At 37.8% G+C, this 16899-nt stretch overlaps 1 protein-coding gene across 30 annotated transcripts in view; it reads right to left on the reverse strand.

The window, feature by feature from the left end:
- The window catches only part of CDC14A (cell division cycle 14A), a 196982-nt gene that overhangs the window by 100050 nt on the left and 80033 nt on the right, over nucleotides 1-16899 (reverse strand). For 21 of the 30 annotated variants that reach the window (XM_081493185.1, XM_081493178.1, XM_081493188.1 and 18 more), the window contains 2 exons: nucleotides 3608-3674; nucleotides 399-461 (listed from right to left, as the gene is read on the reverse strand). In XM_081493185.1, coding sequence (XP_081349311.1) covers nucleotides 399-461; nucleotides 3608-3674 — 130 coding nt within the window. The remainder of the gene's footprint in view (nucleotides 1-398; nucleotides 462-3607; nucleotides 3675-16899) is intronic. The other 9 variants (XM_081493199.1, XM_081493194.1, XM_081493196.1 and 6 more) reach the window with 1 other exon arrangement.

The following is a 16899-nucleotide window of genomic DNA, read 5'->3' on the forward strand; positions in this document are numbered from 1 at the left end:
CACATTTCAAATCAAGATATACACAGTCAAAAATATTACAAGGCACAAATCTGGTTTTGTTTTAATCAAAACCTGGTTTTTAAAATAAAAGTAACATGATTTTACTACCAAATTATACTTTTAAATTATTTTTTCTTATAAACTAACGGTTCAAAGTAATTGTCAATAAAGGTTTGATGAAAGAATATAGAGAGACATGGTATTTTTGTAAACTAAAATTTTGATGACTCCTAGTTCAAAGGCAATTACCAAAGCTGAAAGGATGAAGCTGACAACTATAGAAAACTGCAGAATGCTTTTATTTAGCATCAATCAATTTGCAATACCTGAGTGCTAGGAATAAAAGAACAATTTAATCAATGTGAAATTATAGCTTACAAAAATTAAAATGTACAAACCTCATAATGTTCATATTCATCCACATCAAATGTCTCAAAGTCAAAAAATCCATGTTGTAATCCCTAAAAGCAGAATTTGAATTAGTTTTTTCATGTGAAATTGATAACGACTTCTAGGCATTTCTGGAATTCCTGCTCACAAATGATCCTGCCTGACCTGAAGGAGAAAATTTGAAACTTTCAATTCATAATACATATCTAGAAACCATCTAACATACATAATTTTGCTTTGGGGTCGTCTTACTTAGAAAAATATGAAAATATGTCCAACAAAATATGCTTCTTGAGTTCTAATATACATTAGTTTTTAATTAAAATTATTCATATATATAAAATGAATCATACTAGCAAATGTATAGTTAAAACCTATTGAGAACTATGCAATTAATTTGTACCTAACTATAACAGAATATATAATAGTGATTAAATTTTCAGCTGGAAGAAAAATCAGTTATTCTTAGGTTTTATTTTCCTTTTATCACTAATGAGATATTTGGTAAAAAGGGAATTTTTACTTAATAGCTCCTTATTTGTTCCTAAAGTCTACAATGAGAGAATTTGTTTTACAGCGATAGTTTTTGATAGAGTAAAAATGTACTTGACTATGCTTAAAATTTAGAAGGAAGAATCAATCTTTTAACAACAAAGAAAAATTTCATACTTCTTTTTTATCACCAGTGATTTAGAATTTAAAAGTATCTGGCTTAGTCAGACATAATATTTTGAAGAGGCGTCTTTTGTTTTATAAGTCATTAAGCTATACAGATTACCTTAGAATACAAAATCAGTTACTTTTAAAAGTTACATGATCAAGTCATTAAAAATAGAAGAATCTATTAAGCCAAGTTTAGTACATCTATCTTTGAAAATACCTTAGAGACCAATGTTTTCCAAAATGTAGAACACCTGAACTTAAGGTAATTTATATTTAAAATACAGAACCCTGGGCCCCACCGCAGAACTATGACATCAGGTTTTTTGAGGGCGGGATCATCGTTTTTAAAATGCCTTCCTAAGTGACTCTGACAACACTGGTTCAGACAACCTCTATAGGGCAAGCAGAACAACCTGTCTCAATTATTTCACCTTTAAACAAAGCAACTTACTTCATCTTCATGTGCCATTCCAGACAACACAGTGAGAATACATGCCCTGAACTACCACTTTCCTCCCTCTTTTTTTAAAGAGTGTTTGTGTTTGTGTATGCCTCTATGGGTAGTTCACACATATACAACCTATGCTTATAATGATGCCAGTACATCAAAATCAGAAAGATATGCTTTCTAAAAAAGGCAAAAATGTGGACATACTCTACCTTCGTAGGAGATACGGTACTCACTGCCACAAAAATAGCCCAGCATACAGTGCTTTATATAAGAGTGTGTGTGTGTGTGTGCGCGCGCGCACGGGCACACGCTCAATCACACCCAACTCTTTCCGACCCCCTGGACTGTAGCCCACCTTACTCCAGAGGATTTTCCTGACCCAGGATCAAATCTGTGTTTCTTGAATCTCCTGCATTGGCAGGTGGGTTCTTTACAACTGCGCCACCTGGGAAGCCCCATATAAGAGTGTTCGGAGAGGCAATGTGTCCCAGTTACTTAGAGACATGTTGAACAATCTATCAGATCCTCTAAATCTCATCTACATTTGGGTAAAATAAACTCCAGCATTTAATGAAACAAGAAATTTACAGAAGACCTTATTAATGAACAAAGTCATGTCTTCCTTTTACACAAGCAAGGATGTCCTAAACGTCTGTATCAAGTTATCAGTTACCATAATAACAGGAGGGATACTCCAGTGTGAACTCTTCTTCAATTTCATACGTATATAAAAGAAACAGCCGGTACCAGATGGCAGGATAGGCAGTAATAATAGTAACAATAAATAAATTACCTTTCTCCATTCCGTCATATTTTTTAAATGCTACAATTCTGGATTGTATACTGGGTGAAATATACATAAGGGTTCTTGTGTTATTGGAAGTGTGGGTTGGTGATATTATTTGTAGGAGATAGGCTAGATTATCTTGATAGTTTTTAAGTGAAACAAAAAATGTTTGAAAACCATTTTAAAATTTTAGAGTTTCAGTTCATTTTAAAATGAAATAACAAAGTCAAAAACATACATACAGAAAACAAGTAGCATATTTTACCACAGCAATTTTCTCAACTTAAAACAAGGCAAAGGCAATGCTATACTGCATCAGAGAAAAGAATCTAGAACAAAGCTCACTACTGATACTATATTTACAGTCTACAATGACCCTTGCCAATGGGTTATGAAATACAAAAATTCCCGGCTGGTAAAAGTCATGGCTGTATGTTAGAGATGGAATGATGTACTCTGAAGCTTCTTTGGAATTTAAAGTATAGCACGCATGACTTAGACTGTAAATCAATGTTTCTAAAACATGTTCCAAAGTTCTCAACGATCTTTTGGATTAACTTCTCCACAACATATATAAATAACTAAATAACTATGGCTGTAAACTTTAGAGTACATCAGATCACACAGACAGCAAGGCACCACTCCCAGAGTTTATGGTCCAGTTCCTATTGGATGAGGTCTGAGCATCCACATCTCCGCACAAGTTCCCACACTGGGACAACCACGGGTTTATGACACACCTGGATAGGATACTAGAAGGAACTCCAGACTGATATGGAAATCTGAGTTAGAAGGAGCCTTAATAACTCCCTGTGGCCCTGAGAGTGACTTAACCTCTCTGGGGTTGTTTCCTTATCTGTAAAAATGAGATAATAATATCTAACCTGCTTACTACTTCCTGGGCATGTAATACTATCCACCGAGAAAAACAAGGTGGAAATGTTTTCCACACTGACAGAGGAGAGTTGTGGCTTAGATGACTTCCTGTCTCTCTCATACCAAGATCTAGCTTGATAAGGAAGCTGAGCAGGTGACAAAGTAAGGTCACGGTGATGGCAGCAGATAGAAATGCTAACACAAATAGTTTAAGTGAGAAAGGGAGACCCCTTCTCGGTCTATAAGAAGAGTTGTACCCCAGAACACCTCCCCTGTTGGCCCTGTGGTCTGTATTTTACAGATCAACCATTGTTCAAGAAGTAGAAAGTCACCTTCTTACTGCCTCCTCTCCCTTCTCTCCAACAACAAAGATATCAACACCACTCCTGTTTCATATTGTTAAATTACAATGTCAGCTACAGCAAGGAAATTGTTATTACCTTTCTGATTCCCTGCAAACAGTCAAGGATGGTGAGATTGTAAGTGCAATTTCCAAAGGAAGCATCCCTATGAAGACAAAAAAAAAAAGTAACATTAAAGACATGCATTTTGAATACTCAAATAATATGTCAGTTGGATACATGCTTGTTTGGTTTCACAGCTGTCAACATGGTAAACTTGTATAATACATCAGATCCTACTAGTTAACTACTCCTACAGCTTAACTCAAACACTTCTGAAACTGCTTGAATCCAACAAGCTGAGTTAAGAGAAAGCAGATTTCGGAACCAGAGCTCTGGGATCAGATTGCCTTCAAATTCCAACTCTGCCACAAATTGGCTGGGACCTCAAGCCAATTTTACCTCTAGCTGTCTTGGTTTCCTCATTTGTGAAATGAAGTTACTAATTCAATATTCACAGAATTGTTGTCGGATTTCATTAAAAAAAATAATGTCCTTCCTATAGTGCCTAGCACAAAGGAACCACTTAATAAGTATTATGACTATTATTCTTATTATTAACAATGAGTGTTTCATTAAGTAAAACATGCATCATCATGAGAGGTATTCAGAAAGAGAAACAACCATCTGTCAGGAATATGGCAAAGTGGTGAAAGTGAAAGTCATTCAGTTGTGTCTGACTCTCTGCAACCCTATGGACAGTAGCCCACCAGGCTCCTCTGTCCATGGGGATTCTCCAGGCAAGAATACTGGACTGGGTAGCCATTCCCTTCTCCAGGAGATCTTCCCAACCCAGGGATCAAACCTGAGTCTCGGGCATTACAAGCAGATTCTTTACCATCTGAGCCATCAGGGAAGCCCATATGGCAAATACAAACATAAAAGTTTAAGGGGGACAATGTATTCAGGTCAATAAAACCTGGCAGTTACTGTCACAGATTAAATGCCACCACTTTCATCCTGCTCCCCTACCCCCACCTTCATCCCCACAAAAAATGCTAAGGAAAATGCTATCCTGCTTCCAAACAATCTCCTCTCGGGTTCTAGGAGAAGTAGAGACCTGCTGCATCGAAAACTGAGTGCTTCATCCTTTATTTAAGTTTTTAGAGCAACTTAGCAGGCCTTCTTTAGGCAACATAAAACTCTAGTATCAAGTTCAGGTCAGTTAGCAGAACTGGCATTGGAGCTTTAACACTAACAATGTTCCAAGGTGTCCAAGGCGAGAAACTTGACCTGAAGGCTCTCAGTCGCTCGGCCCAGCCCCCACTGCTGACCTGCACGAACAGAGCGGTCAGGCACCTGCCAATCACAAAGTCAAATGTACCACACAAAGTTGGGGGGTGGGGCCTGGTGGGGAATGCCACAGAAGACGCTTCGTGGGGAGAAAATGACCCTTTAAGGCTTTAACACATAATTAACATAAAACTAAGTCTTGTATCACAACCAGTCAAGGGAACTTGAACTGATGGCTGCTAAGCTACGAACTGAAATGCAACATCAGCATCACTGAGTTTCAGCATCCTGATAACCTAATTTAAAAACAGTAGGTTAACCTAAGCAAGGCAGCCAAACAGAAATGTTTACGTTCTGAAACTTCAAAGTTAACCTATGTTAAGGAAGGGTTATTCTAGGTATTTCATCCTGATTTAAAGAGTTCTTTTTTAATGCTATCTGAACACACAGGGAAAAACAAAAGAACCCCCTTTTCAAACATCTTGTAAAGACATAAATCATATAATAAGAAGCAAATTTTAATGGATTAAGCTAGTGAAAGTAGTAGCTATGGATCTAAGAAAAAATACTAATTTATATAAATAACACCACATTCCTTTGTAGGAACTTGTCTTTTTAGGACAAGGTTCAGAACTTCTGTGTGTCATGGACCCCAGCAGCATTCTCATGAAGCCTGTGAACCCCTCTTTTCAGAATGTTTTCAAATGAATAAAATACATAGAACTGATAGAAGACAAATGTAATTAAATTTAAAGTTATCAAAACAACAAAAACAAATATATAATACAATTCTTAATTATGTATAATAGCATACTTAATATATTAGTAGTAGGTCTGATTATAGTTTTAAAGGAGTGAACATCAATATCTTAAGATATACACAACAGCTATAATGGGATACTAAAATGTCTATAGTTTCTATTGTGGAAAAGTCACTTATATTGCTAATACTACTATAGTTTATTATTTACAACATTTATATTGGGTTACCAAAAAGTTTGTTCAGGTTTTACTGTTGTTACATCTTTTGGAAAAATTATCTTACGGAAAAATTCAAACGAACTTTTTGGCCAATCCAGTTGTTGAATGTAATCTTATAAATTGGGGCTTCCCAGGTGGTTCAGTGGTAAAGAATCCACCTGCCAATGCAGGAGACGCCTGCATTCAGTCCCGGACAGGAAGATCCCCTGGAGGAGGAAACCCACTCCAATGTTCTCGCCGGGAAAATCCCACGAACAAAGGAGCCTGGCAGCTGGTCCATAAGGTCGCAGAGAGCTGGACACGATTGAGCAACTGAGCACACGCACATAATCTTATAAGGTTAATGAAAATAAAGAATTTTTGTCATCTAAATCCACTGATCCTCTGAATTCTCTCCACAGACACTAGATCAAAAACTACTGCTTTGGTAAAGAAAAGAAAAAACTCAGCATTTAAAAAGAATAAAAGAAATTATAAGAACTGAAGGTGCCCCTTACTTCCTCAAGTATACCTTCCCACCTAGACTCAGCTAAACAGATGTACAATATAACAAGCTCCAAATCGTCTTCCTTACTGTCTGCAAAGCATGGTGAGATTATTATGATATCTCTTGTCCTAGCACAGCCACAGTCTCTACCAACAATTGAAAAGACAACTCTAGTGATGTGGTGATCAAATGAGTAGACTCGAGAGCGAAGGGAGAGTTAATAGGCCATCTGACGAAATTAGGATACAAGGCAGTCACAGCAGGCTAGAAAGACAGGCAGACATTTAATATAATAAGGATGCAATAAAATTAAGTCACATCCTCAGGACTGGGGGAAGTTGATGACATACCTTTTTTACCAAAACTTACTATGCTGGGTAATTTAGACACATTAACACATTTAATCCTCATGAAGGCAGGAGGTTCCCAAAAGCTGCCCTCATAACTAGGCAAGAGAAAAATGGCTTATTAATGGCACCTGGCACATACACAGTCAAAGGAGAGCAACCATAAAAGTGAAGGGACACAAAAACATGTTATATATTCTCTGCGGGAAAAAGAGAGAAAATGATAAAGGTGACCATAAATATATGTATCTACCAAAACCCCACTAAAAGGAGAATTCTAAAGGTCTTTTTAAAATGGAATCCAACAAGGTCAGGGAGATGAGACCAGACAACATCAATAAAATTCTGAGAGCTGGAAATCAGATAAATGAGTGACAATAAATTAGAAGACTAAGAAAACTGGATACTAAGGTAACAGTGGAAAAATCAGCATCAACCCAATCAATACCAGATAATTCACAAAAGACTCAGGAAGTGACAGCACTGGGTTCTTCAGGAAGTGAGGATGAAGGCCTAAAATAAGTTTGAAGGTACACTTAAGAAGCTGAAAGATTTTACTCAATAAAAGCAACACTTTTAATTTAAATTTACTTATTTTTAATTGGAGAACAATTGCTTTACAATATTGTCTTGGTTTCTGCTGTACATTAACGTGAATCAGCCATACATACACGTATGTCCCCACCTTCTGGGATCTCTCTCCCACCTCCCACTTCAATTAACGTGAATCAGCCATACATACACATATGTCCCCACCTTCTGGGATCTCTCTCCCACCTCCCACCTCATCCCCTCTAGTTGTCACAGAGCACCTGATTTGAGCTCCATGCATCATACATCAAATTTCCACAAGTTATCTAATTTTATATATGGTAATGAATATGTTTCAATGCTACTCTCTCAATTTGTCCCAACGTCTCCTCCCCCATTGTGTCCATAAGTCATATTATCTCCCACTTTATAAACAAATCTTCCCTGTTGAGTTTCCTCAACCACCTGATGTAGTCAGCACCGTATAAAAATAAAATGGTTGGTCCTGGAAGGCAGCAAGATACCTGACCCACACAACATTCAAGTTTGAATTAGAAGATGATTTGCAAGGAATATTTTCCACCTACATTGTTATGTGAAATGGAGGTGAAGTTTAGGAATACACCAGGCTCTAGTAAACTCAAAAGTTCTTCCCACTCTGAAACTACATCATTATTCAACACAGTGGATGATTTCTTTCCTTTCTATCTCTCTCTCTTGGATCCTTCCCAATAGAATTTTAACATTTTTCAGGTTCCTACCACCTTTAAAATAAAAAAATAAAAAATTGTCTTGACTTCAACCACTACCCTCTCTTTGGCTTCCTCTTTAAAATAAGACTTCTCTGAAAAATTACTCATCTTCTGCTACCACTTTCTCTTCTCTCACATCTTAACCAACTCTGTTTCTACCCTCATCCATGCCAAGAACATGTCTCACTAAGGTCACCAATGATCTCCTTACTGCTAAACCCAGGTGACATTTTTGTAATGAAATAAAATTTATCATTTTAGCCTTTCTATAAAGTACACAACTTAGTGATTTTCAGTGTACTCATAATGTTGTGATTTTTAGTATAGTCACAATTCACAATTTCAGTACAGTCAGAATTCAATAAAGAAGGCTGAGCGCTGAACAATTGATGCTTTTGAACTGTGGTATTGGAGAAGACTCTTTTAGAGTCCTTTGGACTGCGAGGAGATCAAACCAGTCAATCCTACAGGAAAGCAACCCTGAATATTCATTGGAAGGACTGATGCTGAAGCTGACGCTCCAATACTTTGGCCACCTGATGGGAAGAACTGACTCATTAGAAAAGACCCTGATGCTGGGAAAGATAGAAGGGAGGAGGAGAAGGGGACAACAGAGGATGAGATGGTTGGATGGTATCACCGACTTGATGGATATGAGTTTGAGCAAACTCCAGGAGATAGTGAAGAACAGGGAAGCCTGGCGTGCTGCAGTCCATGGTGTCGCAAAGAGTCGGACACGATTGAGTGGGTGAACAATTCACACCACTAATTTCAAACCATTTTTGTCACCCCCAGAAAGAAACTATGCCCATTTGTAATAACTCTTCATTCCCTCTCCCTCCCCTCTCCATCCCTGACAATCACTAATCTACTTTCTCTCTCTCTGGATTTGCTTACTCTAAATCCAGGGAACATTCTGCAAGCATCATTTTATTTTCTATTAATATGTCAGGAACAGGTAATTCCCTCTGAATATTCTCTTCATTGTTTCTGGATTCTACCCTTCTCAACACTACTCCATCCCAATGTCTTGTGCAAAGTCATCTTTCGCCTCCCAGTCTCCTCAAGGTTCAACTCCAGCCTCGAGATTCTTCGTACTCCACCCTTTCTCCCAAGCCTGGGCATTCTCAAACTTTAATGTCATCAGCATCAGCACCACCAACATGCTTGTTAGAACAAAGAATGATGGACCCCACCCAAGTTTCAGATTCAGTAGGTCTGGGGAAGGGGCTGAGACTGTGCATTTCTAACAAGTTTCCAGGCACTATCAGTGCTTCTGGTAGGAGGGACCACATTTTCAGGATCACTGCCCTATACAAACTCATTGACATAAGTTACCATCTATCTGCCTTATTGTTTTTCCCTCCTAAGCATCTCTTGAATGCACTTATTTCTCCTCAGTTCTGCTAACTCTCGGGCAGTACCTCTCATGCAGACAACAAGAGCCTCCCCATGTCCACTCCTTGCCTTTCTAATGAGTATTCTTCACTGCAGCCAGAGTGACAGCTTTAAAAGGCAAGTCTGCTTCAGTTACTCTTCTGCTGTCACCCTTCACTGATTCCCACTGCTCTCTGAAGGGAAAGTTCAAATCCTGAAATGGATGCTGTAGCCCTTCACTGATTCCCACTGTTCTCTGAAGGGACAGTTCAAATCCTAAAATAGATGAAAGGCCTGTGATATCTGGCCCTGCCTGCCCCTCCGGTCTCTCCCTCATTTCACACTCCTTTCTCCCTCTCTGCACTCATCACAACACCCTTCCCTGAGCTCCTTGGAGAGGCACTCGGCTCCCATCACAGAACCTTTGCTTCTCAGGTCACATGTTCTCCAATCGCCTGTGCCTAGGTTACCCTACTCACCCTTCAGCTCCCAGCTCATAGATCACTTGTCTCAGGTGCAAAAACCTCCAACCCCACTCTCTGGCTAGATCAGGTCCCCAACATTTTTTTCCCACTGGACTTAACTACAGTTTAACATTATATCCTGATGTGTTCATTTGATTCTCCGCCTCTCAATATATGAGAGTCACGAAGAAGACAGCATCTGTATGTTTATTACTCCCTACTGTCTCCTTAGTACCTAATACAGTGCCTGGTATGAAACAATAAATGTTTGTCAATAAGTATTTAAATTAAAGAAGCTTGGGAGATTATCCCAAGAAAATGTTGTATAATATCCTATGGCCACTTTTGCTATCTCAAGAGCTTAACACTTCAAGTCTCATTAACAAGAAGAGCTTTCTTTGCATTAATCCAAAATTCCTTTTGTCCACTTAATATCATCCCTTCTGTTCTCTTTGCCAAAGAGTATTGATTGAATAAAGCTAAAAGCAATGATGTTCAAAGCAGTTTTCTTTTCTTTTGTTAAGTGGCATTAAATACACTTTTATTTTAAACTAGATACTTTAGAGAGGTTACGGGGAGCTTTTAGGATTTAAATCACTATACCAATGTGCTGCAAAGTTTAATACTCCCACAGTTTTTGTTGCAGTTATGGTTCCCATTTGTTTATTTAACTCCTGATTTGCTTTTTCACTCATTCATTCATGCATTCATTTATATTGAGCCAAATAGTTTCTGAGTTGAATAAGAGTGCACGTGTTTTTCCACCTTCCTCACAAAGGACCATTAAAAGCCTACAGAGATCAACCACAGGAAAAAGGTTGCACATCCTATGCTGCCTGGGAAATCTACAGCTCTAATCCTTATCTACCATGACAGTTATACCACGTATTGCATTACTCACTTAAACAGGTAAACACAAGGATGTTCTTCATTCAGGAGATAGGTAATACCCCAAACACCCAGGACTTCTAATCATTCAGCTTTGCTGAAGAAGAAATCATGTGTCTATAACCCCCAATACAGAAGACTAACATTAGGACCAATCTAGAGACATCCAAATACAAATTTAGCTCAGCCTCAGGCTTGACCGTCCAAATTCTATCCACCTCGGCAATTCTATCTTTCTAAATGTGACTTCTGGCATAATAGTCAACTGAACCATAAAACTATTATGAAGTTATCATAAAAAATCCCCAGCAGTCAATAAATATTTGCTGAATAAAAAACTAAATGTATGAATATTTTAATAGATGAAACAACTGGAATTTTTGCTTATTTTCATATTTTTACATTTATTTTGCAGAGAAGTAGTAGCAGAAAAATTAAAGAAAATCAGAATCACCATCCACAAAGAGATACAAAGAGGAAGGACTTGATTGTCCTAGAGCTGTCTTTTTACAGGCTCTCAAGAGTCAATTGTTAGATAATCAAAAATTTTGAGAGCCCAAATCAGCCTTGGTGGGAATATTTACACCACAGAAATCAGCAAATGCTCTTTACTTAAAGAGCTGGTTTACCGGCACACCACTGCCTACAACCAGTGAATCTAAGAAATCACTCAGAATGAAGCAACCCTGCAAATGGTAATAATGAGCAGATGAAACCAGAGACGAAAGAACATATTTACACAAAATAGTAAGAAAACATTTCTGGTAATAAAGTTGTTTGAACTGAAGAAAAAAATGAAAAACAGAGTTGCACTGTTTACAATGTGGAGACTACATTAAAGAATAAAAAAGAGCTATAGCAAATGGACTAAGAAATAACAGAAATGCCTCCTTTACATGTCTTGATTCTATGATTCTCTGCAAATCCTCTGGATAGCACGTGGCTACAAGGTAGGCAAATATCTGCTGAGCAGTGGGTTAGAAAGGATCTCAAAGGTCATCTGAGCACTCTTCCAAGCACTGAACTGAATCCCATCTGCGCGACCAGCACAAGATCACAAGCTTCCTAAGGAGAGAGAATGTGTTCTTCATGCTGTATGCCCAGAGTCTAGTACAGTATTGCACACGTTACTACGCTGAGGCTGTTGTATGAATGAATGAATGACCATTACCAGGAGACCATTCAACATATGCCCAAACAACTCTAAGTGGCTGGGAACTACTGACATTTCAAAGTAAAAATTATATAAAACAATCTGTAATCATCAAATATATACAGTCACAAAAATGTAATCTAGATCATAGTTTTCCAACAGAAATATAATGCAATAGAGAGCCACATGTGTAATTTTAATTTTTACATAACCATACTAAAAAGAAATAAGTGACATTAATTTCAATAATATATTTTGTTTAATCCAGTATGAAATATTATCAGTTCAGCACATAATCAACATAATTATAAGACATTTTACTTTTTTATACTAAATCTTTGAAATCTAATGTGTGGTTTGTAGTCTTACAGTCTATTTCAGTTTGGACTAAACAAATTGCAAGTGCTGAATAGTACATGTAGGTTGTAGCTACTGTTCTAGGCAATTCAGCTCTAGACTAATTTGTATGGATACCTGGGAATTAGACAATGTACTAAATACTTTATACAACTGTTCAAAGTACCCCTGGCTTTCAGTCTCTGAACACATCCATGACATATATATACCAGGTCCCTAGAAAAGAATAAGCCAATTGTTTAATATTATCTAGACCTACAAGATAAAAATGCATTTAATAAGAACTAGTGGGGAGGACAAGACTATTTCCCACTCACGAAAACAAAATCAAATGGCTTCATAGGGCAGAGCCAAAAACTGAGCACAACCAGTACCTAACAAAACAATGGGACACAGAATCTCCTCTTTTCAGATTTAACATAAAGCTATACACTAATCATTTTGCTCATCTAAAGAAACAGAGATATGTGAAAATTCACTTCTAAATCGTGGCTTAAAAGGTCATATAAATCAGCAAAACAGAATCTGTCTAGAAGTAGCAATAACAGGCACCAGAAAGAGACCAAGAGCTGTGCTCTGGGTCTTTTATCAACATCTGACTGTCCTCCATTTAACCACAGTAACTTTGCTTAAAGACAAAAATACTAGTTCATTGTCTTTGACTCCACTATTGAAAATAAGAGCTTCATATATGAGGCATTCAACAAAATACCTATGCTCATTAAGGCAAATGACTACAAATTATTCCAAAGCACTTTGATCAACCAAGGCTGGCTATTGGAAAAGTACTATAAAGAGTACAAAACATTTGGCACTTACTCAACTACAGAAAGTTTGGTACCCTGATTTGAAATCATAAAAACAGGAATAACAAAAAAAGTAATCTGAGCCAATTTTCACAACTCAAACTACTGAAGCACTGCCATGTTTCAAAAGAAAAGAAAAAAAAAGATATAACTCACTTCCTTCTGTGTATTTAGTGGGTCATACAGACCTTGACAGCTGTTTCTGTTCTCAGATTCTGAATAGTGGTGCTTATTTACCACTTTCACAAGAAAACCTGATAAATCTGCTTTTCATGGTGGTCCAAGTTACTCAATACAACCCAGCTGTTGATAATAGATTCAACAGTCTGGACTGAATAATCTATTTTCTTCTATTTTCAAGACTCAGGAAACTAGCCCATCCTCACTATTCAAAACTAATGCAGGGGCTTCCCTGGTGCCTCAGTGGTAAAGAATCCGCCCCACCAATACAGGAGACACAAGTTCGAACCCTGATCTGAGAAGGTCCCACATGCTGAGGAACAACTAAGCCTGTGAGCCCCAACTACTGAGCCTGTGAGCCTGCTCCAGAGCCTGGGAGCAACAGCTACTGAAGCCTGCATGCCCTAGAATCAGTACTCAGCAACAAGAGAAGCCACCTCGATGAGAAGCCCTCAAACCACAACTGAGAGTAGCACCTGCTCACCACAACTAGGAAAAAAAAACCCGTGAAGCAATGAAGACCCAGCATAGCCAAAAATAAATAAATAAAATTATTTAAAAAACAAACTAAAAACTAACGCAGATTTTGTTCCCCATCACATCAAGCATCAAAAGCAAGAAGATTCATGGAGGCAGAAATGACTCCAAAGAGCAACACTGAGAAGCAGAGAAGTGGCCATCATAAAGAAAAGTTGAGAATGAAAGAAAAGTCTTAGAGCATAAAATAAATTTTGTTTCTACATTTTTGATACTCAAAGAAAAAAACTTGGTATTAAAGACAACTTTCCTTCTGAAATACAAAAATCACAGTATCATATTCGAGCTAACAAATATCTGGTTCAAAATTTTATGTTAAGAGATACGTTTTATAATTACATCTAACATCTACTAGCACATGTTTACTTTGCTTTAGAAGAAAATAGGCAGCCTAATGCCAAGTTCTAAGAGGTTGACCCCTTTGAGACTTTGTTGAGACCTACAAGCTCTGGCATGCCCTGGGAAGATTTCCCATTAAGACTGGGCTGCATTACTAGCTCAGCAACTGATATATCACTAGGGGTCATCCCCAAAACACAACAAACCCATCCCTGAACACAAACAATATGCGTTCATTTTAATAACAAATGTCATTAAAGGATTGCTAGGGAGAGGTGTGTGGGTTCTCTATTAAGGAAGGTTTTCTGATGTCAAGTCGGCTTTAAGAGAAAACTCCTGTTCCTGTTAGATTCCTATTCCTATTAGATAAAATACCACTATTTGATACACCATCTATTTCTAAGACTAAGGAAACAGCACAAAAGCATTTCCACAAATGGCAATTTATTATTCTAATCCCAAGAGATCTATTTTGTTCCACACAGATGTGGATCAGGAAATGTGCCCTAGAGTTTCAGAAAGCTAGTTCTGCTGGATGTTAACAGAAAGGGCCCAGTCAATCCTAAAGGAAATAGATCCTGAATATTCATTGGAAGGACTGATGCTGAAGCTGAAGCTCCAATACTTTGGCCACCTGATGAGAAGAGTCGACTCATTGGAAAAGACCCTGATGCTGGGAAAGATTGAAGGCAAGAGGAGAAGGGGACGACAGAGGATGAGATGGTTGGATAGCATCACCAATGCAATGGATATGAACTTGGGCAAACTCCAGGAGATGGTGAGGGTCAGAGGGGCCTAGCGTGCTGTAGTCCATGGGGTCCCAAAGAGTCAGACATGACTGGGTGACTGAACAACAACAACAAATCTTATAGAGCAGTAGTTCACAATCTTAGCAGCATATTGGAATCATTTTGGTAGTTTTTAAAAATCCGAACACCCAGACTTCACCCCAGGCCAATTACATCAGAATTTCTGGGAGTAGAACCAGCATCAATCTTTTTTAAAAGCTTCCCAGACTTTTAAAAAACAAGTAAATGGGGCTTCCCAAGTGGCACATGTGGTAAAGAACCCGCTTGCCAATGCAGGTGACATAAGAGACACACGTTCAATCCCTGGGTCGGGAAGATCTCCTGGAGGAGGACATGGCAACCCACTCCAGTATTCTTGCCTGCAGACTCCCATAGACAGAGGAGCCTGGGGGTCACAGTCAGACATGACTGAAGTGACTTAGCACACAAACACATGAGAAGCAATATACCTCAGGGAAACACTGACTATAAGCCTCTTATTCAAGCTAAAATAAATTTGCCACACAAAAATATATTCCTGGATCTATACAGGATGAGACCAACCAAAACAACAACAACAACAACAACAACAAAACACACACTAAATTGAACAACTGGTAACAAGACAGCCAACATTCAACCAGCTTTATCTCATTGGATGTCAGCACAGCACCCTATCTCATCCTCACCTCCGCACCTAAAGCCATTATTTTTTAAGTCATGCTTTCTGTATTTGTCTTTGAAACTGATGTTATTTATTTTCTGTATGGTTGTATTCCCCATTTAATTTTATATGTCATAGAAAAATTGGGTTTTAGCAGATTTATGAATCATTAATCCCAAAAAAGTTACTAAGCTAATACATATGGACCAACAAAAAAAGAAGTACAAAGTAAATTTAAAAGCACAAAAAAAGATATAAAAGCAGAGTTGTGCAATTTAGACGGGTTACCTTTTCAATGTTCTGAGAGATTTAGAGAGTTTTCACAAACACTGTTTTATGAACACCCAAAAATGCGATTTAAAAACCACTGCCACTGATTACCAAGAAAATAATCTAGGAATTCCACTAAGGGTTGGTGATTTCATGGGACTTTAGACAGGCTGCAATTAATATGACTTTGTAGAATGACTGGTCAACAGTACAGATTATAAATTTGGTAGTACAGTGACTGACAGGAAGAGAACCTAAAAAGACTCATACCAGGCTAGCCAATTCAAACTCTGTGACTCTGGCCCGAGAAATGAAAAGCCCCTTGTTCTTTTGACGGCCAACTGCCAAGCCTTCAGTAAAGATGAATGGACTCAAAGAATTAAAGTAGGTGAAATGTACTCTTTTCCTCTAGTTTTAAGCTAAAGTCACTCTTGATAAATACGTTGGCGATCTTTAGTAAAGTGAAAAGTATAGCTTTCGACACATTTACTTTCCAATTAAATGGAACACCCTAAAACTGCAGACATAACATCACAACGAATACCCCTTGAGTGTCACACCAAGAAGAAATTTAAATGCCACCAAAGTCAACTATACTTATAGTAATCAAGGACAGGCAGCAAATGGAGGTGGGAGTGGGGAAATTGAACAAAGATGGTCAAAAGGTACAAACCTCCAGTTATAAGATAAACAAGTACTGGGGATATACGGCGCAGCATGATGACTAGAGTTAACACTGCTGTATGGCATATTTGAAAGTTCTTAAGGGAGCAGATCCTAAAAGTCCTCATCATAAAAAAATTGTAACTACCTGAGGTAATAAATGTTAACTAAATTTACTGTGGTAATTATTCCACAATATATGGATGTCAAGTCATTTTGCTGTACACTTTAAATTTATACAGTGTTGTATATCAATTATATCTCAATAAAACTGGAAGGAAAAAAAGAATAAGCAGTAAATCTACCTAAACCTTTTCTTATATTTGCTTCATCTTTAGTGAATTTTTAGCTAGGTTATTTAAAATTTGTAAGATAAATCCAAATAGCAAAACTCACATTATTCCACAGTGATAAAAGAACAGGCTCTGCATGATTAAAATACCTTTAGACCATCAAATTTTGCACCTGGTCTTACGTCCCTGGATATGTTTCAGTGTCTCCTAGTTTGTAGTCT

This window comes from Giraffa tippelskirchi, chromosome 5 (genome assembly GCF_054371585.1).
Source record: "Giraffa tippelskirchi isolate mGirTip1 chromosome 5, T2T-mGirTip1v1.2.pri, whole genome shotgun sequence".
NCBI classification, from domain to species: Eukaryota; Metazoa; Chordata; class Mammalia; order Artiodactyla; family Giraffidae; genus Giraffa; species Giraffa tippelskirchi.